The sequence below is a fragment of the Eretmochelys imbricata genome, chromosome 6 (assembly GCF_965152235.1).
Source record: "Eretmochelys imbricata isolate rEreImb1 chromosome 6, rEreImb1.hap1, whole genome shotgun sequence".
Classification (NCBI taxonomy): Eukaryota; Metazoa; Chordata; order Testudines; family Cheloniidae; genus Eretmochelys; species Eretmochelys imbricata.
In genome coordinates this window covers 104,205,936-104,232,675 of record NC_135577.1, presented here as the reverse complement: position 1 = coordinate 104,232,675, position 26,740 = coordinate 104,205,936, and the positions used below count along the sequence as shown (strand labels likewise).

General features: G+C 40.2%; 1 protein-coding gene across 3 annotated transcripts in view; it reads right to left on the bottom strand.

The window, feature by feature from the left end:
* Nucleotides 1-498: 498 nt before the first annotated feature.
* The window catches only part of UNC79 (unc-79 subunit of NALCN channel complex), a 145,383-nt gene continuing 119,141 nt past the window's right edge, over nucleotides 499-26,740 (bottom strand). For all 3 annotated transcript variants that reach the window (XM_077820409.1, XM_077820410.1, XM_077820411.1), the window contains 8 exons: nucleotides 22,522-22,599; nucleotides 19,313-19,402; nucleotides 14,244-14,419; nucleotides 12,598-12,784; nucleotides 10,391-10,588; nucleotides 8,233-8,310; nucleotides 1,643-1,684; nucleotides 499-699 (listed from right to left, as the gene is read on the bottom strand). In XM_077820409.1, the coding sequence (XP_077676535.1) occupies nucleotides 499-699; nucleotides 1,643-1,684; nucleotides 8,233-8,310; nucleotides 10,391-10,588; nucleotides 12,598-12,784; nucleotides 14,244-14,419; nucleotides 19,313-19,402; nucleotides 22,522-22,599 (1,050 nt within the window). The remainder of the gene's footprint in view (nucleotides 700-1,642; nucleotides 1,685-8,232; nucleotides 8,311-10,390; nucleotides 10,589-12,597; nucleotides 12,785-14,243; nucleotides 14,420-19,312; nucleotides 19,403-22,521; nucleotides 22,600-26,740) is intronic.

The window sequence follows — 26,740 nt, the reverse complement described above, 5'->3', positions numbered from 1 at the left end:
TAGAAAGGATCCCAAAGCACCACCACCGCCCTTTTTTATTTTAGTGTGTGTGTGTGTGTGTATGTGAGATTATCATCCAAAATAGCAACATAGCACTTTCACGTGTCACTAGTCTAGTTTAAAAAAAATAGAAGTTAATTAAAGAAAAGTGAGTTTTGTTTTTTTTCAAAAATAATATAAAGAACCCTTTCAGAATCAAATATTTCAATGATTAGAAATATGTTTAGCATGAAAGATAGAGCCCAACCCTGCAAAAATTCTTGAGTGCAATCTCAATGACTTCACTGGGACTGCTCGTGTGAGCAAGAATTTATGTGTGTGATTACGAAATTGGCAGGATCAGGCTCTTAGCTTTGCCCTGTGCAAGCTTTTGCACAATTGTCCTAGGCTAAAAAGCATAGATAAAGTACTAATATATACAAAAATGAGCTTTAGTCTTATAGCTTTAACCCTATTATTGCTAGACCAAAAGTGAGGATTTGGAACAATTCGCATAATTCATAGAGGATAAAACTGAGATGCAGCTTCAGATGACTGAATTTCCACTTGAGCCATTTTAAACTGGGTACACTGCAGCCACTTGCGGAGTACGGATGAGCTATTGTTCATTTGTCCTGACCCTTGTAACATCCTCAGGCTGTGGTGGTTCACGTTATTCTGAATGGCTTGAAGGCGCAGTTGGAGTCCAGCAGATAAATGCTATTAAAACCAGCAGAAGGTTGAGTTTCTGTCTTTTATTCAATACATACATTAAATCAGGATGATGTAAGATTTTTTGCCAGGCGCGGATTTCTGAAGGAGAGGATTCCCCCTGAATGCCCCACCTCCCTTCATCCCAGGTGTCTTTCTACCTCATCTCCAACCATCGACAAAGATGTTGTCACAAGGGGCATGGATTTCAGGCCACCATCCCCAAAATCACTACGTTCTCAACAGCAACTTTAGGTGGAGCTTTCTGCACAGCCTTTATTCCCATCCACTCTTGACTGACAGGACCCATTGGTATGCCTCATCCTCATTTCTGTCACACTCAGGGCCACTGAGCACTGAGCATCATCATCCAACCAGCAGACCACAGTAGGTCAACGTTTAGGTTGACCTGATTTAGTTGGGGATTGGGTCTTGTTTTGAGCAGGGGGTTGGACTAGATGACCTCCTGAGGTCCCTTCCAACCCTGATATGCTATGATTCTATGAACGTCAGGTGCTGTAGAACTGAAAGCCACCCTCTGAATCATGGGTTCTCAACCTGTGGGTCGATGTCAGGGGGGTTATGGACCACCCTGCTTTCCTTAGCTAGTTACATGAGAGCAGAGAGGGCCTCCCACCTAGATCCTAGTTAGATGGAAGTCATGGGTGGCACAGCGTCTCAATACGGAAAAGGTTGAGAACTACTGTCCTAAATGATGCCTCAGCCCATTCAAATTTGGCATATTCAATGCTGGGCCACTGAATGTCCCCAAATACCAAGCAGTTTGCATATTATAATGAGATGTATGTTGAAAAAATAATATGGGGTTTTTATGATGCATTGTCAGAGAGTTGGGAACTTGAGTCCAATAGTCTTATTTCTAGAGTACATTCAGACAAAGCAAAGAACAGAAATACCAACAAGCATGAAAGAACAAGAGAAAATAACTTACCTTTAGATTTGACTGAATCATTGGCAACCACATGGGTATTAGCTGTACGAAGAGACAACAAATGTTTTGTTAGTATACTATATGGGCCTATAAATCTGTTCCAGTTACAGTGAGTCAGAGCAGGGTATATCTAACTCATTTAGCCCTTTGAATGGATGGTGACACATGCTGAAAGGACTCATCCATAAATATGGAAATGTCTTTGTAAAAGATGGGCATGCTGGACTTGTGGCATTCAGAGGTTAAGAGCCAGCTTTGATCATTTGTATCCTATTTCACAATAAGGAGCCATTAATGGTACTATTTTAAGACAATATTGATAGTTTAAAATAAAAATCCATTAAAAGGAATATTTCCCTGGAGGTGTTTTCTTAACATCCCGGTGCGCAGGTATTGGAATGGATGCGGTTCAAGCATTGCACAAAAAGGTGCACACCGCTGCAGATGTTGAAGAGCGAAAAGGATTGAGGCAGAAATTCATGATGATGCAGAACATTTTATATTCTGATCACTGACCATTGTTTTATAGGTGAACAATTGCAGGCATCCATGCTATACTCACACATCTAATTTAGGCCCAAGACCTCCTTTCACCATATAGCATGTACAGCAGACAGTGAGCTGGGCATCTTAGTGCTGGGGCGGTGGAAAAGGAATTTTCCCTTCAGTATGCCAAGCAACTGTGGAGTTGCTGTATAGCTGTTATTGCAGCCCTCCATGGGGGGGATGGGTGAACCCATGTAGCAGTGGATCTTCCAGCCTCACCCTTGCCATGTCCTTATCCCTCATCTCCAACTGATCTGTGTGCATTAGCCTAAAAAAGCCCTCCCTGCACCCTACTCCCAAGAGATAGAAGGCTCACTCATCAGGATGAAAAAGTACTTCTTAGGCTTTGACCTATGCCTGGATTTATTTTCTCCAGGACAGCGCCTCATCAATCTGCACTCAAACCTCCCACTGACTTCCCTGGGAACTCTATTTGCAGAGCAACTGCAGGATCAGGGCTTCATATGGTCATACTCCAGACACCAACAGAATAGGAGGGCTCTGGGAACCCATAATCCAAGAGCTGATATTTATTTCTGGCTATATCTCTTAACAGAACTTTTATTTGAGAGTAACTTTACATGACAAGCCTACAGAAACCATTTCTATCCATGCTCTCCAATATTAGTTTAACCACTGGGCATATTGTTCTGAAATGCTTCTCCAAATGGCATCAGAATTTGCAATTTACCAATTATGCTACTGAGAGTTTTGGGTTAAACCTAATCAGTATTGACAGCATTAGATAAAGCATCATTCCCCCTGTTCATAGAATGCTAATTGTTTGTCTGGCTGCATAACATAAATTTCAGTGCTGTTTTGCTAGTGGATCATATGCAGCTCTGTCAGTATTGATTACTTGGTCCACCAAATAAAGAACCATATTCAATCCTCCGCTTCTGCAGGCAGATGGATGCCAAAAGGGGATGGAACCCAGCCAGAGAATAGGGGAGCATTAGCTCTGTAATCTCCTTCCCTGGGACCTTGCAGAAGCTCCTCCACTGGAGCTCTGATTACTCAGATCTATGTGGGGTTTTTGAGAGGCAGAAATAGGACAGTTAAAAGAGTACCCAAATTCCATGGCATGCTCCTCCTGCTAACCTCACAGACTTACCACTGGAAATCTGATCAGGTGCTCATGCTGCTCCTATGGGAGCTAGCCAGTGGCAGCATGTTTCCTGCCAAAGGGGAAGGAAAACTGGTCGGGAAGCTGGGCAGAAACACAGGGTCTCTTATGTACCCCAAGATCCACACAAGATTTAGGAGGACTGACCCCTCTGCCTTGGGGGATGGGGGTGGTGTTAGAGGGGAGAAAATCCTCTCCCTCCCACTCCCCCCACTGTCACCTAGCTGGATGGAGGTTGAAGAAATTGAGCTGGAACACTTGGATTTTTTTTCTTTCCATCTCTCGGTCAGGCTTTTCTCCAAAAGGGGGAATATGGATTAAAAATTAGTCCAAAAAGTACTATCTGACAATAAAAGGGAGAAGCTCTATCCCAGGGGGAAGCATACACAGTGCAAGCAGGTGGAGAACATAACACCAATGGCTAAAAGTAGATGAAATCAGGAGGTGGACCTCTCGCCGCACCAGTCAAAGAGGAAGGGGAGTTGTGAGAAAGTGCTGCTCCCTGCCAGCGAGATGAAAGAAAGCTCCTCCTCTGCTTTTAGTTTAGGAAGATCTGCAGTCCCCTATCTTGCTCCACTTTCCCTGGCTTTACCCTCCCCCCATCTCATTCCTAATAAGGTTCCCCACCACATCAGCATCCTAGTAAACACACTTCCCGTAATCCACCTGGCAACATGTGACCCTCTGACTCCCCGTTGTGGTGGTCATTACAATTACACATTTTTCCTGTGTCTGTTGTGATGAAGTTGTACAATGGCATTCTTTCTGAACATTTTAATCACATCTGATTCCCTATTTAGAATAAGAAATACAGCAATAAACTTAATTAATGAAGATGGTAAGTATGCAGGTTTTAGTGGCAACCACTATGCTAAAAAGGGGTGGGCTTGGTGGTGGTGATCTGATTTGCACAATGCAAAAAGCTCAGGAAAAGTATATTAAGAATGTGCTGAAACTGAATAAAAAATAAGATTATTTTTCACTCCACTCTCTCCTCCTCACCATTCTTTAGTGATAACTTATTTTCGTTTGAAAGGCTTACATCTACATAAAGGAAAGGTGCTTTGAAACATAAAATATATTCTGTCCCCTACACTTAATTACCAACAAGGTCAAGGCAATACAAGATTTTCTAAATTGTCTGAAACATAATAAAAAACAACAATCAGCCAACAATCAGAGAGCTGTTATCTTTGCAACCTCTTCATGTAGGTTAGGGCCATGAACATTCAGGTCTTCTCTGCAACCCTTGAAAATAAGACAGTTTCAAAGCTGATTTGAGGTAAATTCCATGTCTGTAACTTAATGTTTTCCAACCTTTTTTCATTTGTGGACCCCTAAAAAATTTCAAATGGAGGTGTGGCCTCCTTTGGAAATCTTAGGCATAGTCTGCAGACCCTCAGGGGTCTGCGGACCACAGCTTGAAAACCACTGCTATAAATTATGGAGGTGCCAGTCATGGCTCCACAGTTAGAGTTGAGCTTTGCACTTAAAGCAGGGATTCAATCTCTTCGAAATGTTTTTAAAAAACAGTATATCTTCCCGACAATTATAGAACTTACTTTTGAAGTAGAGATTGAATACTGACACAATGCAAAATACTGTGTTTCTAAAGATCGATTTAAACTAATCTGGGACTACAAACACGAAAAAGCCTTAATTATAAACATACAGTTAATGCATGGTGTCACTGCAGGGGAGAGTTAAGGTTGTTTGGTTGCCCTGTGTATGCCCAAACCATAACATACTTGGATTTCTTTTAAGCTTATCTCAAATTTCCTAGATTTATAATGCTTGTTTTTGCAATAATTACAAATAATGTATTTTACTGTAAATTACTGACATATACTCTCAATCTTAACTCCATTGTAACATAGTTTTTGCTTGGGAATTTATTGCAGAATTTGTGTGAGATGCCTTTTCTTTGGGTGGGAAGGCAGCTTTAAAATCCACCCTGGGCTTCATAGGATCCTGATTCATAGGTGCCGAATCAGTGCACCTCCTGGGAACCCTGTCCATGACCCATCCTGGGACAGCCTTGCCCACTTTTAGGGCCCCAACCCTCAGAGCTCAGGTACAGAACTGATCTCTTTACCTTATTATAAATCTGAATTTTAACATTTGCTAATAGAACCTGAATCTTTTCAATCCAATCTGCTTCATGTTCAGTCATCCGCTAGGAAGTGAAATGCTATCTCATTCCAATGTCACCCTCTCCAAGAGAGGGTCCAAACACCACATTTACTGAAGGGAAATACATGAAGTGAGGCAGTGAGAGAGTATGTCTAAAATGTTTTTAGAAATTTCATTCTTTGATCAAGATATTGTCATGTAAGGAATGTTTAAGTAGCTGTCAAGGTTCCTTCCCCACTCTGAACGCTAGGGTACAGATGTGGGGACCTGCATGAAAACCTCCTAAGCTTACTTTTACCAGCTTAGGTTAAAACTTCCCCAAGGTACAAACTATTTTACTTTTTGCCCTTGGACTTTCGCTGCCACCACAAACGTCTAACCGGTATTATTTTATTAGGAAAGAGTCTGTTTGGAAATGTCTTTCCCCCCCAAATCCTCCCAAACGTTACCCCCCCCCTTTCCTGGGGAAGGTTTGATAAAAATCCTCACCAATTTGCATAGGTGACCACAGACCCAAACCCTTGGATCTCCAGAACAATGAAAAAGCATTCAGTTTCTTAAAAGAAGAATTTTAATAGAAGAAAAAGTAAAAAGAATCACCTCTGTAAAATCAGGATGGTAAATACCTTACAGGGTAATTAGATTCAAAACATAGAGAATCTCTCTAGGCAAAACCTTAAGTTACAAAAAAGACACAAAAACAGGAATATCCATTCCATTCAGCACAGCTTATTTTCTCAGCCATTTAAACAAACAGAATCTAATGCATATCTAGCTAGATTACTTACTAAGTTCTAAGTCTCCATTCCTGTTCTGTCCCTGGCAAAAGCATCACACAGACAGAAACCCTTTGTTTCTCCCCCCCTCCAGCTTTGAAAGTATCTTGTCTCCTCATTGGTCATTGTGGTCAGGTGCCAGTGAGGTTATCCTAGCTTCTTAACCCTTTACAGGTGAAAAGGTTTTTCCTCTGGCCAGGAGGGATTTTAAAGGTGTTTACCCTTCCCTTTATATTTATGACAGTAGCTCTCCACAGTACTACAACAATATAACTCCATCGGCTGTTAGTTTTAAAGGAGGCATGGTAACAGGGTATCAGGTATCAGTTTTAGCTATTGTGTTACTGCTGGACACTAATGGCATTGCTATACTGCATCATAAGCCTGTGCTTGAGCCCGGGCTCAAGCCTAATCCCCCCTTCCATCTACACTGCAATTGTGCTAACCCAGCATTTGGACCCAGGGTCCCAGGACCCTGCAGGGTTGGAGGGTCCAAGCTCAAGTTAAGCCAGAACCCAAGGTCCGAGCCCTATTGCCTTGCAGTGTAGATGCAGCCACGCTTGACTCAGGACCTGGGAGTCAGCCAGACGTATCCCACAATTCCATGGGAAAATGTCCATAGTACTCTCTATCCCAACAATCTGCAATGCACTCTATTGAAAATGGAAGCCATGCCCCCTTTGTAAATGGCAGCAGCTCAGCGCTAACTCAGTCTCTCATAATCACCAATCTGCAAGCACACATTCAGAGAGCCTCCTGGGTTTGCAATGGAGAGTGAACAGATCAAGTCTTTGGCAAAGTGAACTGCTTTCTGGTAACATGCAGGGCAGGCAGTAAAGTTTTCCCACAGTGCATCATGGTCCTAGGGCTAGAGCAGCCACATTTCGGGGGGAGGGACGGGATGCTAGGGAATCTGGGATATGGTTACTTTGACTCAGGTCTGTGCACTGCAATATGGACACCAGAGCTCTAGATTTCAGCACAGGTTCGAAAAGTCTTAACATAAAGTCAAGCCCAGAGCTCCCTAACACGGGTCAGATGACTTGAGTCCCATTAACCCTGCGCTTACGTTGCAGTGTAGACATACCCTGAGAGGCTGAAAAAGAATAATACACAGTGGCTTGCTCTAATGCAATACAACAGCTCAACTATACAAAGGAATACAACTCATCTAGACGCATAGGACTAAGGGCTGCTTTGCTTGCTGTTATTTCATCTAAAAACAGCTATCCAGAGGACTAAGTGGAAAAGCATCTATAATGCTAAAAGACTTGATTTATCCTGTGTGACCACCCCAGTTCTTTCCATTTCTTCTTTGATTTGGCTTGTTTTACTCAGATCAATGCAGGGAACACTGGTCATCCACAAGGGGAAAAATACTACTTTATTTAAACTTTGTACCAAATGCTGCAGGCATTCCCAAAGGAGTTTTGCACAAGCAAGGCAAGCATAACTTGGCCCTGGACTGGTGAATAGCCTATTGTGCTTTCCTAAAAGAACAGGATTCACCATCTAATTATATTCAGTTAAGAAAGAAACACACACACACAGGCATTTAATAAAACCAGACATTATTCAGGCACAAGTCTTGTGTTATCACCCTGAAATAATTTGAGTGCCAGGACATAAATGTGATCTGAAAAGGAAGCTGAGTGACACCAACATTGTTAGGAATTAGAAATTGGTCCAAAATGGAAATTTAAAATCCAGATTTTGAATGCTGCTGCTTGCAAAGTTCAGGGGTGTTTGAATGCAGACTTTGGATTCATTCTGTTATAGGAACTAGGAGTAAATAAGATACAAAGTCAAAATTCAAGGGCAGTTTGTGCGCAGGGTTTTGGTCTATGCCTCTATGTTAGGAATTTTACTCTTTTAATGTTGTGAAGAGCTATATTCCTGCACTGACATTTAACCTCAGCCCCTTCTAGTTTCCCCTCCTAGGAAGTCTCTTGGAAAAAAGGTCCCTACGAATCCTTAAAAGAAGTATTCACAACATGTGATTCACCTACCTTGACAAATATAGTGGAATTGCATTCTTGTAAAGCCTCCATTAAACTAATCACATGCAGACACACCATTTCCACCATCTGAAAGAAAAAATATTAAATAAATATCCAGTGTAATAATATTAGGTTTCAGAGTAACAGCCGTGTTAGTCTGTATTCGCAAAAAGAAAAGGAGTACTTGTGGCACCTTAGAGACTAACCAATTTATTTGAGCATGAGCTTTCGTGAGCTACAGCTCACTTGGTATTTTTATTTACTGAATTCCTTTTAAAATTAACTTAGTCACAAAGATCAGATTTTATTTTTTCCATCTGAAGGTGATTTATTGTTCTGAATTGGCAGAGGGACCATGAATATATAATTCTTTGATTTTATAGCATGAAATACGGCATATGGAAATATTAGCTTTTTGGTAGTAAACAGCATTTTATGTTTTATGTTCTGTAAATGCATAGGTACAAGGAGACAAATATCTTGAGATGGCAGTGAGTATTTGCAGTGCCTGTCTGAACTATGCATGTATTCCCCTATATAACAATAAATTTAGCTTTTCAGTATTGCTTGTCTCCTCCGAAGAGCTTTACAAACACTAACTAAATTGAACTTCAAAATACCCTGTGAGAATAAGTATTATCCACATTTTACAGAGCACGTAGCCAAGGCAGAAAGTTTAATAACTTGTGCCAAGGGCCACAAAATGAGTCATTGTTAGAACTGAGATTAAAACTCAGGGCTTCCTAGTCACACACCTTTCCCCTTAGATTTGACCAAGCATCCGGATAGTCAGAGGTAGAGGTCATGCAGAATTTCAGTTGATTTCACTAGGAGCTCCAGGCTTACAGCAGCAATTCCCAAACTGTGTTCAGTGGACTACAAGTGGGTCACAGAGCACTTAATGAGTAGTCCATTGACAGCGGGCTGGTCACCCAGGCTTCTCCACATTTCCAGAGGTTAAAATCACATGAAAGGACAGCTATAAATATATTAAGTACTTGTCTAATGTGACTTTAATGTAAACAATTGCTGTAGTTGGCACAAAAATATTCCAGCTGCAGTCCATGTGATTGCAAATGAAATGGAAAATGCCCAAACATAGAGGGAATGGGAGGTAGTCTACATGATCATACATGAGCAGGGAGGTGCTCCACAAAGCAGTCTCTGCATAAATAGATGGCCCACATTCTAGAAAATGTTGAGAACCCCATGCTTAGAGGACTGGGCTATATGTGAGGAATCTCTGTCTTGGGCCTAGAATCAGAACCTTCAGAGCCAAACCAGCAATTACCATTTCAGCTAATGGAGAATATCCATCACATTAGTAGAACCAGAAGCTCATGACGAGTCTGGCAAGTGAGAGACAAGACCACTGTGTACCTTGCCCATCTTAAGCAAGCTGTCAACCATGAGTGTGCAAACAGAGAGAACTATTATTCTAGCACTGTGCATGCTTTAGGGCCCGAACCTATGAGGTACTCAGCAATGGAAGTCAATGGGAGTTTATAGCACTTGGCACATATCCGGAGGCACCGGGAAATTTGCATAACATTGGGTCCTTAGTGAACTGCACCTACATCCTGCACCTGCATGCTAAGCAGATGAATAAGATGAATAATCCGTAACAAATAACTAATTAAACAAATTTGGCTCATTTTCTGTTTGCGAAATGTTTGAACAGACGGCAGTCTTCTCAAATCATTCATTACTCAAAAATATTTGCTGAACGATCTCTGTGGATTATGCTCACTCAATAACTTCTTTGCAACCAGTTGACTGTGAGAGTTCAATATTGATCATTTGAACTGTTTTGACTGAATACATGGGTCACATGGTAAAAACTCAAACAAATATTTACAGAATCATTCTGAAGTATTTGATCAATTTTGCGATGCAAACTCAGAAGCTCTAACACTGAATAGCACTAAGATCCAATAGAAGTGAATAGCACTCAGATCCTTGTTCAGATCACTACAGGGTAAAACTATTGCTAGCTATCTTTCCCTTTGAACTCTCAAAGGTAACATATACTGCACAGCCAAAAGTAGCACAATTGCTTCACAAAATTATGCATAGTCCCATGTATTCAGTTTTAAACTTTAAACCTAGAGGGTTTGGCTTTATATATATCTGTAATAAACAAATCTGTATACAGCATCTAACTCACCACTTTGTTATGTGCCATAAGCTGTAGGATACTAGGTGTCACTCGGCTCCAGAACTCCAGAGCTGTAAGGATGGCTGTAAAGCTAAACTCATTTTGATTTTGGACCGTAGGGGCTACTGCTGTTTGTTCACAATACACTGTCCAGAGCTGAGCAAATATAAACGCATGGAAGAGGGAACACATGTGCAGCACTGATGTCTGTGGAAAGAGTAACAAGAAAAAAATGTTTTTCTCGAAAAAGTATAAAGTACTTTCCCCATCAAAGTACCCCCATTATCATAAACCTCCATCAAATTAAATCCCCCAAGAAGTTCTCCCCATCAGGTACTCACTGATCAAATCCACCATAACTATCAAAGTGTTTCTCTCGTTGCAGTAAGTGAAAGGCATCTGATAACAGCTCATGCATGTTGAAATAATATGTTTATATTTACACCCTAAAAGCCCAATCCTGCAAACAGATCTGCACATACAGGCCCTTACCTGTGCAGATGTGTAACCCACACACCTTCTGAGTGTGGTGTTCTGTCCCATCTAGTGGCACCGAGACCACTTAGAGACGGTTAAATCAGTCTGCTCTACAGCCTTAGCTAACAGCCAGTTGGCTTTTAGCTCATGCTGTAGAGTTCATGCACTAAGCTTCAGAAGCCTCAGGTTCAATCCTGCCCGCCAACAACAGGGGTCTGTCGGCATTACAGATGCACTACGGGGTATTAAAGTAAGGGTCAGAGTGTGAAGACCACTTTGTCCTTGGGAACCAATCCTGCTGAGTTTACTGGGGTAAAACGCTCATTGCCGTCAATGGGAGGCCTGTAGGAATATGATCTTAAACATGCTACTGCCCAAGTCAGTGGGAGTGTGAGTTTCCCAAGGAAACATGTATCCATACAAAATAAATCATTTTACATCAATTTCTTTTAATCTGCAACCCAGCTCCATCTTACCAGAATATAAACACCCCAAAACACCTCTATGTTACAGTCCCATAATGGGAACTTTGCAAGACTCGCTGTGCAGTTTTACAGATGTACCTGAGCATGAGCCTTTAATAATAAATGTTAGATATAGTGATTTCTGACAGACACGCCAAAGAGCTGTCACGATTCCTAGACATGTCACTAGTTCATTATAAAAAATGTTCTACTGTAATTCAGGTCATAGATATTTTCTCTGTTTAAAAGTGCAACAGTGATTCATGACCAATGCCACTATGACTGCACCAAACACTGCCAGGGTTGCTTGGTAACTGGAGGGAAGTATTTGAAAGAGCAAAAAGAACTAGAAGGAATGAATGGGAAGCATCAGTCTTGAATGGGTGAGGGGAGGCCAAGTACTAGACAAGCATGTGATCATTCTACTTCTGTAGTTAATAAACTCCTATTTATTATTTATTTAATAAACACATACTGCCTGCTGCATCTATGTTAATTATTGTCATAAATGGTTTACGATTTGCAACATCACTGTTCATCTTCAAAGCACTTGACAAATCAAGCTGGGCTTGAGCCCATCTGTTTGCAAATATTAAGTCTTTTTTTAATCCTCACACTACCTCTGTGATGTAGGTTAGCAAGTCTTATTAGAATAGAATAGAATAGAATAGAATAGAATAGAGATATTTAGTCACTTGCTAAAGGGAGAGTCAATGTGGAGCTAAGAAAGCTAGACTAAGGACTCAGAAATTTCTATCTCCCACTCCTGTGCTCAGACCACTAGACAGTGATGCTCTCAAACAATAAAATATCTCTAGCAAGCTGATGTTTAGTGAATTTATCACTATGAATTTCTATGTCTATTGGGGCAGTTACCTTAAGAAAGACTGGGCAGGTTTGGGTTTTCTTTTCTGAATTATGATCATAAGTTTTTTATTATGCTTCCAGTTTCCTATATCTTATGAAGACAGCAGCCTGCTAACTTTGGGCAGTTTTAGTATGGTGGGACCATTATTGAACTAGAAAGTGGGCAGTGTAACTTTAAAACACTCAAACAATACTGCTGGAATATTTTACATGTACAAGGGGTACCATCTGGGAGTTTAAGCCACTTTAAATAAGGCATTAACATGAAGTTGCTTTTAAGATATCCAGAGGAGGAAAAGTTGTAAGATGCATCTTCACCTCCCTGAAAAAAACCACAACTGGTTAAGTGTTTGCAATACTAATGGCATTGCATATGGTATATCATCTTAAACCCCTGGAATCCCTTACCTTTGATTGCTCTGGAAACCCAATCAGGATAACAATAAGGTGGTCTGCAATGTGGGAGCCAGCATCCAGAGGAATTGGCATGCAAGATGAGGGAAAATTCGGACAGACGACGTTGTGTGTCAGAGACCCCAGAAGTAGCCAGGAGAGTAAACGAATATGAGATACACATTCGATGAATTCTTTGGGCCTGTCAGAGAACAACTGATTTTTACAATGCAAGTGACCTTTGCTTTCTCTCATTAACTGAAAATCCCGTATGTTTGCAAAATGCTGCCAGTGCTTGCTAGAGTCGAAATCGTTTGGACAGCCTGTGGGAATGGCAGGTGGAGCCGCGTTTGGATTGGCTGACCTGGCATGGCACTAACATGCCCAGCAGCACTTGTTCTGTCCTTGCAAAGCAGAAATTCTGCACCAGGCTGATGTGGCAAACTCACAGAGCCACACGCAGTGATTATTTGGATATAAATGATCAAAGGAGCTGTATATCATGATTCCTCTGTATATTAAAGACTGGGGTTATGGCACTGGGCTGTGATTCATAAGATCTAGACTCAGTTCCCAGCTCTGCCAGAGATTTCCTGGGTGACCACGGGCAAGTCACTGGATCTCTCGGGATCTCACTTCCCCACCAGTAAAATAAGGTTAATAACACTTCCTTTCTCCCACCCTTTGTCTGTCTTGGTCCATTTAATTTGTAAGTTTTTTGGGGCAGGGACGGTCTCTGATTAAAAGATCATACATCGTCTAGCACAATGAGACCCTGATCTTAGCTGGGGTGTCTAAGTGTTAGTGTAACACAAGAATAACAATAGTTTCCATAAATTTCATCTCAATCCAAGATCCCCTGGCTTTCACAAAGCCTGGAATTTAGATTACTTAGTCATCTGAATTCAGAGGCACTGAGAAGAAACGAATTTCAGGTCAGAAAGCAGTTGCGTAGCAGACCTCTGACTGCCATTTTTCATTATTAATTTAATATCAACAGTGATTCAAAACACCCATGAGGCATAACAATAATACATTTATTTTATTCATTGGCTTTTCTCTGGTGTTCAGCACCTAGGACCTGGGGCTTCACAAACATTAATTATCCTCATTTTACACATGGCGAACTGAAGCCCAGGGAGATAATAAATTAAAGTATATGTACAGCTTCACAGATTAAATCCAAAGAACCTCTCATATTGTGAAGTCTTTTTTTAACAGATCACCTTCAGAATGGGCCCAATCCTGACGCCCCACTCATTTACATTCACTCCTTACACAGGCAAACTGCAATGAGTAAGGAGTCAGGAGTTGGCCCTATATAGCTAGGTTTACAACCAGAACTGATCGAATACTTTCATTCGGTTTTACTATGAACTCAGATTCTCACATCCTTATTCAAATTCATCCCTGATGTAACTTCACTGAAGCCAATGGAGTTACATCATGGATCCATTTGGGACCATGACGCAACACTACTGAGTGATAAAGTTGGGGTTGTTGAAACATTTAACATTGAATTGTCTTTGTTTCAACATCCATCATCAAATCATACCCACTGTCATCACTAACTGCATTCCCTTTAATCTGGCAAGAACCCCAGAATTATTGTGGGAATTTCTGCCTCATTGCTCTTCTTTTGGGGACAAAAGTGCTCTTACCCCTGTTGCATTGCAGAAGGAGGATGATACAGCCATGGCAAGTAACGAATCACAGCTTTATTATCTCTGTGATTTCCTCGTGTAATTTCCATAGCTGCAATCTGAGCTAAACCAACTTTGAGATGTCCACCAAAGGTGTCTTCATGCAGTGGCTGGGAACACGTCTTCATGTGACTCTGCAAAGTAAAGATCTGATTTTCTATCCAGTAGGGTATTGCACTAAATCCACTTTATGCAAATTCTCACATATTGTCTGTTCACCTTCAATCACCCATACAAAGAAAGAGGCAACATGTGCATGCATCCTTTCTATCAGCAAACCCTGTAACTATGTATGCAAACTAGCTTTTGCATACTCTATTTATTTAATTGCACATCAGAGGACTCAATCTTTTCACAAGGTAATATAATTTGCACAAGAAATTACCAGCTTTACCCAGGCAAATAGCCATTTGCCTTTTAAAATACAGTATTTTGCCTCTTCAGTGGGTGAGAGACCATTTTGCATGGCTCATTTTTTGTGAGGACATTTAGGCCCTGAAAATCTAAAGGCAATGTTGTATCAATTGAGTGGCATATGCTTATCCCTGAGAACGTATTTTATAAAACACTGTTGTGAGCTGTAATGCTTAATTGGTGCTTCTTGAGATTCCTCCATATTCCCAAATGTGCTAACTCTGAATTGTCTATTGCTATTGCAGATGATGGCAGTGTCAACTGGTGTCTGGTTTGCTTAAAGGGACAAAATGTCCTTTGCACAATAGAGGCCATATTATCAGCTGGAATAAATTGCTATAATGGCACAAAAGTCAATAGACCTATGATTTTCATCAGCGGAGAATCTGGCCCCAGTAATTTTAGTTCAACAAATGAAAATCATTTAACTGAACTCCTGTTTCAGGAGTGCAAAATCTTCCAGCACAGACAGACAGACAGACAGATCTTTTGCTTATGTTCAGATAGTGAAATTTATAAATTCAGCTTTCCTGACTTTCTAGAAACTTACATTTTATTCCAAGAGAAAACAAAGACCATAAATAACCGAACACAGAAAATAAATGAGAATATGGCTATGCTGAGACATTATCATGTGCAAGTCTAATATAATGCACTAGTTACTAATACAGGACTGAGAAAGAAATGCACAATTAAGGTCTCTTCCACAGAAAAACACTTTATTAGAACTAAACTAACAACTTTTAACTAAATATTTATTCAGCAAACTTCACCTCTTTTTTTGTTCATTGAATGTCTGCAAACACTGCTTTCCTTAGATTTATTCATTAGCTGATGAACAATTTCCCCCTTTCAAATTCAAAGCCTTGTTATTCACAATTTGAAATCCCAAATCAAGTTGTGCTCCTAGGTTGTGATTGGTCATATAAGTCACATGATATTGTTCCCATCACCTGGATTGGCTAGTGTGACTCTGACCAACAGAAGGAATACTCGCAGAAAACAAATGTACAATGTGGACAAACTTAAAATCCACTTTCCAGGGACATTTGCGTTAGTGAAACCCAGTCAATATGAACATTCATGTAAAATGAGTATGAATGGGCATGAACATGGATGATGTGGACTTGTTTAAAATGCTGACTGAACATTTGCAGGTTTTTTGGTTTGGTTTGGTTTTTCCAGTATTTGTCCAGTTATATAGGAGACATACAATATGTTTCTGTCTGCATCCCTTAAAAAGGTAAATCCAAAAAGGAAGAGGCTACAGCTTTTCCATCTACAAACTTTCCAGACTAAATATATACTTGCCTTTAGATTTTCCAAACTGAACCAGAACCTCAATAAACCATTAATTAAAATAATGGTCATATTAGCTGGCTTTCTACTGTATTCCTTCAAGCAGTCTGACTCGTATCTCATATGGGCTGAATCCAAGCAACCTAAAATTTGGAAATGCTTTGATTCTGATCCAGATTTCAACCCCCAAATCACAAAGTTTAGGAGTTTGCTCCCTGGTTTAATTTTGTCCCATGAAAGACAGATCTATGAAGAACAGAGAAGGGGGCTTAGTTCAGGTCCATCGCTTGCTACACAAAGACTAACAATAAACATGAAGAACTTTTAGATTCTGCAAAGACTTATGCAGCTGTGTAATTGAAGCAAGTCAAGGTGGATGAGGTGGTAATATCTTTTACTGGACCAACTTCTGTTGCATGTAGTGGTCAGAGGGCTATAGATGGTGACACCTCTGGGAATGATGTTTTGTTTCTTGCATTTACTCAGAAAGTAGATGTCGCTGTTCAGTTTTTCTTCCTTTTTCTTCATGTGGCAGAGTTTCCATTTCAGATGGAAAAATTTGATATCTTCCTTTGTTGTTTGCAATGTTGTTGTAGCCGTATTGGTCCCAGGATATTAGAGAGACAAGTTGGGTGAAGTAATGTTTTATTGGACCTTTTACCTCACCCACCCTGTCTCTCTAATATCCTGGGACCAACACAACCACAGGCAACAGTTTCCTCCAGGTACCAGGGGTGCTCAACCTCCTGCTCGACCTCAGGCCTCACCCCCACTTGAGCCCTTCCTCCAAATCCCCACCCCTACCCTGTCTCTTCCTGCCCCCGCTTGGCCCCAGGCCCTGCCGGCACACCCACCCCACCTCTTCTCCCAAGCCCCATCCCTGCTCCATCTCTACCTGCCCAGTTCCGCCCCCTCCCCCAGTGCACCCCATCCCCACTCCTCTCTCCTCTCCCCTCCCCCCCAGCACCTCTAGCACACTGCAGAACAGCTGATCGAAGCAGGCAGGAGGCACTGGGAGGGAGGGGAAGGACGGAGCTGGCTGCCAGTGGGTGCTAAGCACTCCCTAGTTTTTTTCCTGTGGCTGCTCCAGCCCTGGAGTGATGCATTTGCATGAGCTTTTGCAAGATTGGAGCCTTAAAGAGATGGCAACAATTTAGTAAAATGGGAAAAGAAAAGGGAAGAAGGAGGAATAAAAAAAAAAGTATGCAAGAGAGCGAGCTCTTTTTGGGAATATTTCACAGAGAGAGGTCATCTGAATATATTTACAAAGATATGGTTTCCATTTATGGTTTCAATCAAATTCATGTTTTCTGTGGGATAAGTGTACAGGATGAGTCTCCCTTAGTTTCACCACTGATTCATTTTTTAGTATATTTGGAAAGTAATTTAGAATGTGCGAATAATTTTTTAACAGGGAAAAATTAGAGTGGGATGGGAATTCAGTTCAGTTGAAAATGATTAATTAGTTCATGCTTTAGAGTGGATCACTACTCCAGTGCAAAAGAGGAAAAAAGCAGCTTCCCCTACTGGAGCATTTCTAAAAGCTGAATGGGGTTCAAGGCAGACATTCAATAGGGCAGGAACTGGAAGCAGAGATATTTCTCTCTTTAAAAAATTTCTTGTGGGTCTCAACAGAAGCATTTTTTTAAGGTTTTACCCAGGATTCCTCCTCATTTGTGTGGCTCCCTGCAAGAACACATTTGTGTGAAGATAAAAGATGAACTGGTAGCATGAGGCGATCTAGTGCACGGTCACTACTTTTCAGAAAAAGACTGACACATTCCAAACCTTGGCATATAAGGGAAGCAGCAGACTTTGCCCATTGTCCCTTACAGACTGACCTGTGCTGCAAAATGCATTGGAGCAAATCAACAGCTCTTTGGGCACAGGCTAGAAGTGAATGTGGGAGATTAGTATTGGAGCCTCCCTAGAACTATGTGTATGTCAGAGCCCAGGGTGCAATGTGTGAATGACGGGAATATGTTTTCTTGCTAGTTAGAATTAGGCAACACTAGCTGTACTACATCTGTTAACTGAGCTTTAGATCACACAAACACAATTTGGCAACTGCTTGATTTGACTGTGTTCCGTGATGGAGTGACCTCTGATTCTGCTGACGAACTTCCCCTTGGATCACTGAGTTCCTGTTGTTCAAACACTAACGGCCTTTTGCCAGATTTTAGCATTGGCTGCATCTTTTACAGCTTTTGGACTCTCTTCTGTACTTCAGAATGACCTCTGTTCCATACTCCCAAACCATCAATTTGTCTTGCAAGCTTTGTATGGGTTACAAGTAGCAAGACCTGTTTACATCCCCTCCTGCTTTACTTTATGTGCTAACTGGATGAAATCCACTCCTGTGCAAGGAAGCAGCACTAGATCAACAGACCATTTAAATCCCCCTTAACACCATTTTTGAGGATGTAGGAGGTATTTAAGCAGTGCTATTGATATACCTGTGCTTCCCCTCTGCTCAGAGGTGAATTTCAACCACTGTGCATGTATTTTCAGCTCCAAACTATACTCAGAGACTTGTTTAGAGAGACAATGTTACAATTTAAGTTGTATAAATAAAAATAAATTATTAGTAATAGTTATTTATTTTACAAAACTTAATAATAATATAAATATTTATATGGGATTTTTTAAAATTAAAATATTGTATTTTAATGTAAACATTTCTCTGGCATGTTTGCTATCCAAACATTGCAGCATCAGGCTAATGTATAAGAATCAGAAAATAACACTGACTAGAAACCAAAGAGAAACTTACTAGTCTATTTCCTTTGTCCAAACTGAATGAAATGCATCATCACACATGAGGAAAAGAAAACTGGAATTTTAAAATTATTACAATTTTAGTAGCACATGGTTAAATCATACACCCCTAACAAAGACAAGTAATATCTGCGTGTGTGTATAAGGGATGCAGGATTGGTCCATTAAAGCAGAATTAGTAACATGGATACAGAAATTTATTTTTCTGTATATGATTGTTTAACCTGACTGTCCCTTCCAAAGCAATCTTTGTATGATATTATTTTTCAGCATCCACATTTCAAAAAATGAAACCTGTGTTTTTATTTGTGTGCTTTGCATATTCAAATCCAGCCCTAACTTCAGCCCTTTCCATAAGCTACTTTCTTGTTTTTCCCTGAAGAAGTGACTAACCTATGATAACACTAGCTTTAAAATGGAAATCTCTCTGTTGATCATTTTCATATAGGTCCCTCCAACTATGCTATTTACAGAAAGGATGAAAGTCATAATTAGCAAATACAATTTGGGTCAACATATCCCCGTTCCGTACTCACCTTTAATTTGGTTAAGGTATGCATATCAGCAATAAAATCCAGCACATCATTAACGTACTGCCTCATGCACTCCATTGCTGCTGTTCCACACTAAAAAAAAACAAAACACAAAAAAACTGAATTTAATCATCTGGTTTTTGACATATTCAGGTTTCTGGATTTATCTCATGTTCACTGAAAAACATCTGTTTCTTGACTGCTTCTGATGGTGTACCATTTAAACTGAAATATTCCTTGGGAGTCTTCTTTGCAGTGAAGTTTTCCCCATTATCCAGAAGCATATACATAAAGCAGCCAATCACAGAATTTCTCATCAGTGACTGTAATAAAAGGTTAAGTGAAGACCTTTTCAAGAATATTAGTACAGTGTCCTCCTTGAACTTCTCATGGGGCCTGAATCAAAGTTCACTGATGTCAAAGGGAGTCTTTCCATCAGCTTCAATGGGCTCTGGATAAGGCCCCCAGTCCCACAACTTTTCAAGCAGCTGAGCTCTCCTTTGAGGCAAATTGGTGGGCTGAACCCTAAGAAATTGAAAGAGAACCACAGGCACGGATCCTCTGTGTTCATAAGAACGAGTCCAGTTCAGGAAGCTTATGTAAAGAACACAGTCATTCTTCCTTGCTCACAAGTTCCCAGTGAAGATGGCACCAGAAAAACTGCTTTTTAATCACCGAGCTAATGCTTTTCACTTGTTAACAGAGACGACTGTGTGCACCACAATTTTTGCTAGCAGAGGTTAGTGGAATATTTTCATTGACAAAGTACTCAAAAGATCAGCACTTTGCTGCCATTTCAAATTAACTAAAAAAAAAAATTGTAAAACATGCTAAATTTAGATCACAATAGTTTTCACTTCAAAACATGTAGGGTTTAAAAAAAGGTAAGTGTTTTCAGAGTAGCAACAAAAGTACTGTCTTCACAACACTTTGGGAACATGCAAAATTCTGGGAGTCCAAACTGGACAAAGCAAAACGGTGTAAGACTTTTTTTAAGAAACTGAAACAAACCCCCCTCCATAATTACAAATAGCCTTAGGGAAATAGATACAATAAAGACAGTTTCTTTCCTTCAACTCCTATTTAATGAAGAGGACAGATGGCACATTGGGCTCAATCATGAGCCAGCCTACACACCAGCAGCACAGGGGAATTAGGGAGTATAAAACATGTCCCTATGCTCTTGCATGAGCTATCTGCATTTCAGTCACAGGTGGGTAAGCAGCTGTGCCAGCATATAGGGAGAAGTAATCTGTGCCAGGAAAGGGGCTAGCTTGCATTACCTCCCCCATGGAGCAAAAGGGGAGCAGGGACCAAACTGTGATGCAATAAAGTCACAATTTAGTCTGTGCTCTGTTCCTGGGAAGTGCAGTTGTGCGTGGCCCCTTACTCAGGGCACACTGCCAGCTGCCAGTCTAGCCCTCAGTTAGTAAAAGATCTGCAAGGCACATGCCGAGCAATGCAGTGAATTAAACTACCAAGCTAAACATAGGTCATGCCAGAGAGCTCTTCATAAAAGCTTTGTGAGAAGGTGCATACAGCTGGTGGAGTAGTCACCTTCATCCAAAGGCAGAATCCTCTGAATCTGAGGGGTTGATTTTCAGGAGTGGTGAACGCCCACAATTTCAGCTGAAGTCTGTGGGAGCTCTGGCTGCTCAGCACCTCTGAAAATCAAACTTCCATAAATTCAGGATTATTCTGGGTCCAGTACACTTACTGCATTACAGGACACCATTGTTTTATCAAATTTCATATCTTGCTTCCCAGAGTGGCCAATACCTATAGCTTTAAAAGAAGAAAAAAGTCATAATGCAGCTGCCCTGTAACGCAATACTGTATGTTGGGAAAGAATATTCCTCTTTGACCCCTCTAGTAAATGGTGTGCATCCTAAACATGATTTAGTTGGGGTTGGTCCTGCTCTGAGCAGGGGGTTGGGCTAGATGACCTCCTGAGGTCTCTTCCAACCCTAATCTTCTGTGATTCTATGAACTGATCACCCTTTACTGAGCATAAACAACAGCCAGTGTTGTTTTTGTTCATAAAATTATTCAGCCATAACTGAGTTTTAGTTACTGAAATTTGAGAATCTGCTCAAATTCTATATTTAAGCAGCTGACCCAAGTATTTCTCATTTTTCTATGTTAATATAAATCTACATGGTGCTGAACTATAACACTTTCTGCCTGTTCAAATGCTATGCCTGTCAGTTCTCCTGACAGGATAACAAACAATAAAATAAGGTCACTGGCAGCCCTGTCAGTGTCCCCTCCATCCAGTTTATGTGGACTAAGGATTCCACATTGGTTCTTTTAAACTGAGTGATGGAATTATAAAAGATATTGTGCGCAAACCTCCTGAATAATAAACCTCTATTGCAAGAGATTTCTCTCCTACTGTTTATTCAGTTTCTTTCGGCAGGAATATGTTGCATTCAAATAGCAGAACAACTTTCTTTTCTGTTAGTTCTTCTAAAGTGAACAATTTATTCCATGTCTTGTTATATCGAGACCAATCTGGCTATTTTGATAAAAATAAAATTAAAAGGTTCTGTTAGGAGAGGTATTAATTATCATTGTGGCTTGGAGTTAAAAGTCATAGAATCACAAAAGTTAGATATAGAAAAGACCTGTTCGGTCATCTATAGTGCTGGTGAGACTTGCACATAGAAAAGCAGTCTGCAAACCCTGCAGCAGATTTGGAATAACTAAGGACAGGTCCCAGACCCTATCTATCTACTGGTATTTGTGCTACACCCAGCATGATAAATATGAATACCTTACAGGATTATTTAACTTCCTTCTTTACCTGTGTCTTTCTTTTGGGAAAGTGGGGGCAACAGTCTGAAATCTCCCTGCCTTATGACATCTTTTGGGGCATTCAGCTGGTCTGCTCCCCAGTTCAGTTTTCTGGAGACTAGCAAGGTAACTCCTACTTGACTGAGAAGCCCCACTGAAGTCAATGGGACTTGTCATGTGAGTAAGACTACTCATATAAAGTAGAGGCTGCAGGATCAAGTTGCGTTACTTTAAATTTTTCTCAACATTCTATAAAAATGAATCATCCAAGCTTCTATCTTCAATGCCTTGGTAAGCCAGAAGAGAAACAAAAGTAAGAGAAAGGACATTTCCATTAACAATCTGAACATCAGAACTGAGTGAGACATTTTTAAGAAAAGCAGTAACAAAGAGATGGAGTGTGGTTCAGTACTTACTCCAGGCATAGATGCAATCATCTGTTTGTGCAAGATTGTTGACTCAGCTAGTTTTGTTCCAGCATCTGCACAAACAAACTAATAAGAAATTAAAGATGAATTATATTTGTAAGAGCCTGAAGACATTAAAAAGTAATTTAGGATTTTATTAAACTCAGCTCAGATCTCTTTTTGCTTACTTTTGTGGTAACTTGCTTTTGGACACATTATAAACAAGCTAATTTGTCTGTTATAAACAAGTTAATTCATCAGATAGAAAAACTGGCTTTAAAGTATATGAATTGACATATATATGCTGATTTGTGCAGTAATGGTTTGAAGAAAATTATAAGATAATATAGGAAATTTTCAATCAAACCTAAATATATTTGTAATCAATAGGAAACTTTTGCATTTCTCCAAAAAAACCTCAATGGACTCTTCTTATTGTGATGGATATCAGAAGTAAAGGAGAATGGATCAATCAGCAATATTCAGCTTTCATGAATCTCTATTGCAGAACTCTATCACTGGAGTTACACTAAGGATGAATTATATTAATGGATTTTAAATTCAGAATGGACCATTATGATCATCAAGTCTGACCTCTTGCATAACACAGGCCATAAAATTTCACCCACTAATGCCTGAATCAAATCCAATAAATTCCTGTTTATCTAGAGCAGCTGTCATTGAACATTATCATGATTAATTTTTCCTTGTTTTTCTTGATTCCGTTTTTAGACTTCTATTTATTCTTCATTCCCCTGCCCCCAAAACCACTGATGTCCACAATATTCATACACCAGGCCTTTTAATATTGTTATTTATTCTTTATATATCTCCAACACTGTGCTAGACATTTTGCAGACAAGATGATGAGATCCCTGCCTCAGAGAGTTTACTATCCTAACAAACATTGTCCTTGTACTGGAGCAATTCTTGTAGTTTCTGTCCATAGATATGCAGTATGTCATCCCCCAAAGAGCAGACACAAAAGCAAGGTTCCCAAGCTGAGGTGTCAACCTGGATTTCCTCAGTGTATGTTGTGGTTTCACTAATTTGGGCAGCTTCAAACTACATAATATATCTATTAACTGTTTGACACACAAGTCTGGCACCATTGTCACCACTGATTGTCCTCAATCTTGGCCCCAGATGTCCCCTGCAGTGCCTGAAGTTGCATTTCTAGTCCTATATGACCTATATCTTTTGTAATGTATTTTAATTCGAATATTAGTATTATATACCAAGACTAGGAAACACTCATACGTTAAACTTAGATCTTTGACGTCAGTCTGTTCTTTGGGGATAAATGCCATGAAGAGAAAACGATGTGTAGGGTAACATTCACACAGGGTCTCCCCATATACATGGCGTGATTCTGATCTCATTTACACTAGTTTCACACCAGAGTAAAGCCAATGGTTCCAATTTATACTGAAGAGCGATCATGATGTGACCCATACCATTACAGTGAGGGTTGGTCAGAATCTGTTCTGTGCCAGAGCTCTATTTGGCATACGGAAGGACGAAGAAGGCCTCTGGGAGCAGTTATGGTATGCACCAGCCACAGTGATATTTAAAGGAGTACTTGTGGCACCTTAGAGACTAACCAATTTATTTGAGCATAAGCTTTCGATCCGATGAAGTGAGCTGTAGCTCACGAAAGCTTATGCTCAAATAAATTGGTTAGTCTCTAAGGTGCCACAAGTACTCCTTTTCTTTTTGCGAATACAGACTAACACGGCTGCTACTCTGAAACCAGTGATATTTAAAGTAGCTGTTAGGCTGCTCTAAATTATGCCACAGGTGGAGGAAACTCAATGGACCCTATACCAGTGGAGGATAGGAATACTCCTGACATGTCCCCCAACACACCCTTGGCACATCCCCTACTCTGAGAAGATATGCCAGTAGGAAGTTCTCCTCTGCCAGAGGAATTGTTTGTTGAACATTTGTTATTGTATTATGGTCCTTTTGCACCACTCGAGTGGCACAAAGGGGACATAACTCACTAGAGAATCTGGCCTGGCATTTCTAACACATTATGGTAGGTTATCTGCATTGCTATAGGTAAAATATTGTGTAAATATTCAGTAATTTCAAGTCAACTGAGAACATCTGCTAAAGTGAAACATTGTTGATTTTAAATATTATTTTCCCTTAAAACAAAAAAGCCTTATTAGCTTCCTGTTAACCTACTAAATGCAAAATATTCAATGGGGTGGGTTATGCAACAAAGATTAATATAAACATGAACAATGGCTAACAAAATCCATAAAGTTTGTAATGAGCAATTAGCTTAGCTTTAGCTTATAATTTTGGTTACCATCTGGCCTGCAGCTGCAAGGATCCTTCCAGAGCTGAACTGCAGGGAAGAAGGGCTAGATAAACCAAACTAATGCCCAACTAAAATTTCGTATTTCCAGTTCAACTCACTGACATTCATATTAACTCCCTACAAATACTATGAGGCATCAAGTTGTCACCGGCAATAGATTTAGTACCAGTCATACATAGGATCACATTGCAAAAAGGATGGGAAAGTCACATTGCAAAAGGATGGGAAATATATGTTGGACCTCTTCCTAACATTGTCTGCTAATTGAGATAAAGTGGTTGGGTAATGAATAAATGACATGTCTGCTGAATTTGGGTGGGTAAATATCCATCTGTTCATGCTCAGGGTTCTAAAATAATATTTGCGAGAAATATCTTAAAATGTGACCTTCATCTTTGATCATTTCAGCCAGTTATGCATTATGATTAAATTCTGAGGACTAGATCCTCAACTGATGTAAATCAGCATGGCTACATTGAAGTCAAAAGAGCTACACAGATATACAGCAGTTGAAGGTCTTGCTCAAAATGGGTGCCACCTCATGGGGCTTGTTGTTAAAAAGGGGAAATAATAAAACATGTAAGTTAAAAAGAAATGAAACATCGGGCCTGATTCTGAGCTCTCTTACACTGTTTTAATTGCACTGACTTCCACAGAGGTAATGCAGGTTTACACTGGTGCAAGGAGGACAGAATCAAGCCCTTGGGATTTAAAATGTTAGTAGAAGAAGCAGTTCCTATATAATCTGCATGGGCCACACCTGCATAATGAAGATATGGTGTGGGGACTGCAAAGCAGGCATGGCCATTGGCTCCTGGCAAGATTTCAGTGTTATCCTGTGTTGAACAAAATTTGGATGCTGGGCAAAAAAACCCCAAGAAACCTTGCAATAAATAAATAAATCATCAACATTTAAAAACCGTGCTTAAATAGATGCTTATACTGAGCTTGTGAATATCAATTTTCAGAATACAATTAACCCTAATGGAAAGTTTCACTAATTAATTTAAATATTTGGATATAAATGTTGATCAACATGTAAAACAAAAAAACAGAAGGAAGAGAATATAATGCTGAGGAACCCAGAGAATTTGGGAAACTACATTATAAGAGTCTAAACCAACAGTTTCTGAGTCTGCAAACAATCATTTGTGAAATGTTAATATGACCATAACTACCTGCCAAATGCTTTGGTTAGACCAGTAACAAAATGAAAGTAATAATACGCTACAGTAGACAAGCATGTTTCACATTCAGTTAATGACTCAATTCTAGGCCAAAATCAAACCTTCATCTTTTCTAAGAATGACAGTTGAGAATTACAGCAGTACAGATTTGTTCTCTGAATTATTGGACTTTTCAGATAAACAAATCTCTGCTTAACACAATGCAGAATAGCTTCTGAAGAAACTAGGGACCAATCCTTAGTGGTGTTGAGTGACTCCTGAGGAGGGTATTGTAGTTGTAAGAACGCTTGATAGAGATCTTGTAGGTGTTTGTTTCTGTCTGAGGGGTTGGAGCAAATGCGGTTGTATCGTAGAGCTTGGCTGTAGACGATGGATCGTGTGGTGTTGTCTGGGTGAAAGCTGGAGGCATGTAGTTAGGAATAGCGGTCAGTAGGTTTCTGGTATAGGGTGGTGTTTATGTGACCATCACTTCTTAGCACCGTAATGTCCAGGAAGTGGATCTCTTGTGTGGACAGGTCCAGGCTGAGGTTGATGGTGAGATGGAAGAACAAATCCGCACAGACACACCCCTAGAACCCCGACCAGGGGTATTCTATCTGCTACCCAAGATCCATAAACCTGGAAATCCTGGACATCCCATCATCTCATGCATTGGCACCCTGACAGCAGGATTGTCTGGCTATGTAGACTCCCTCCTCAGGCCCTACGC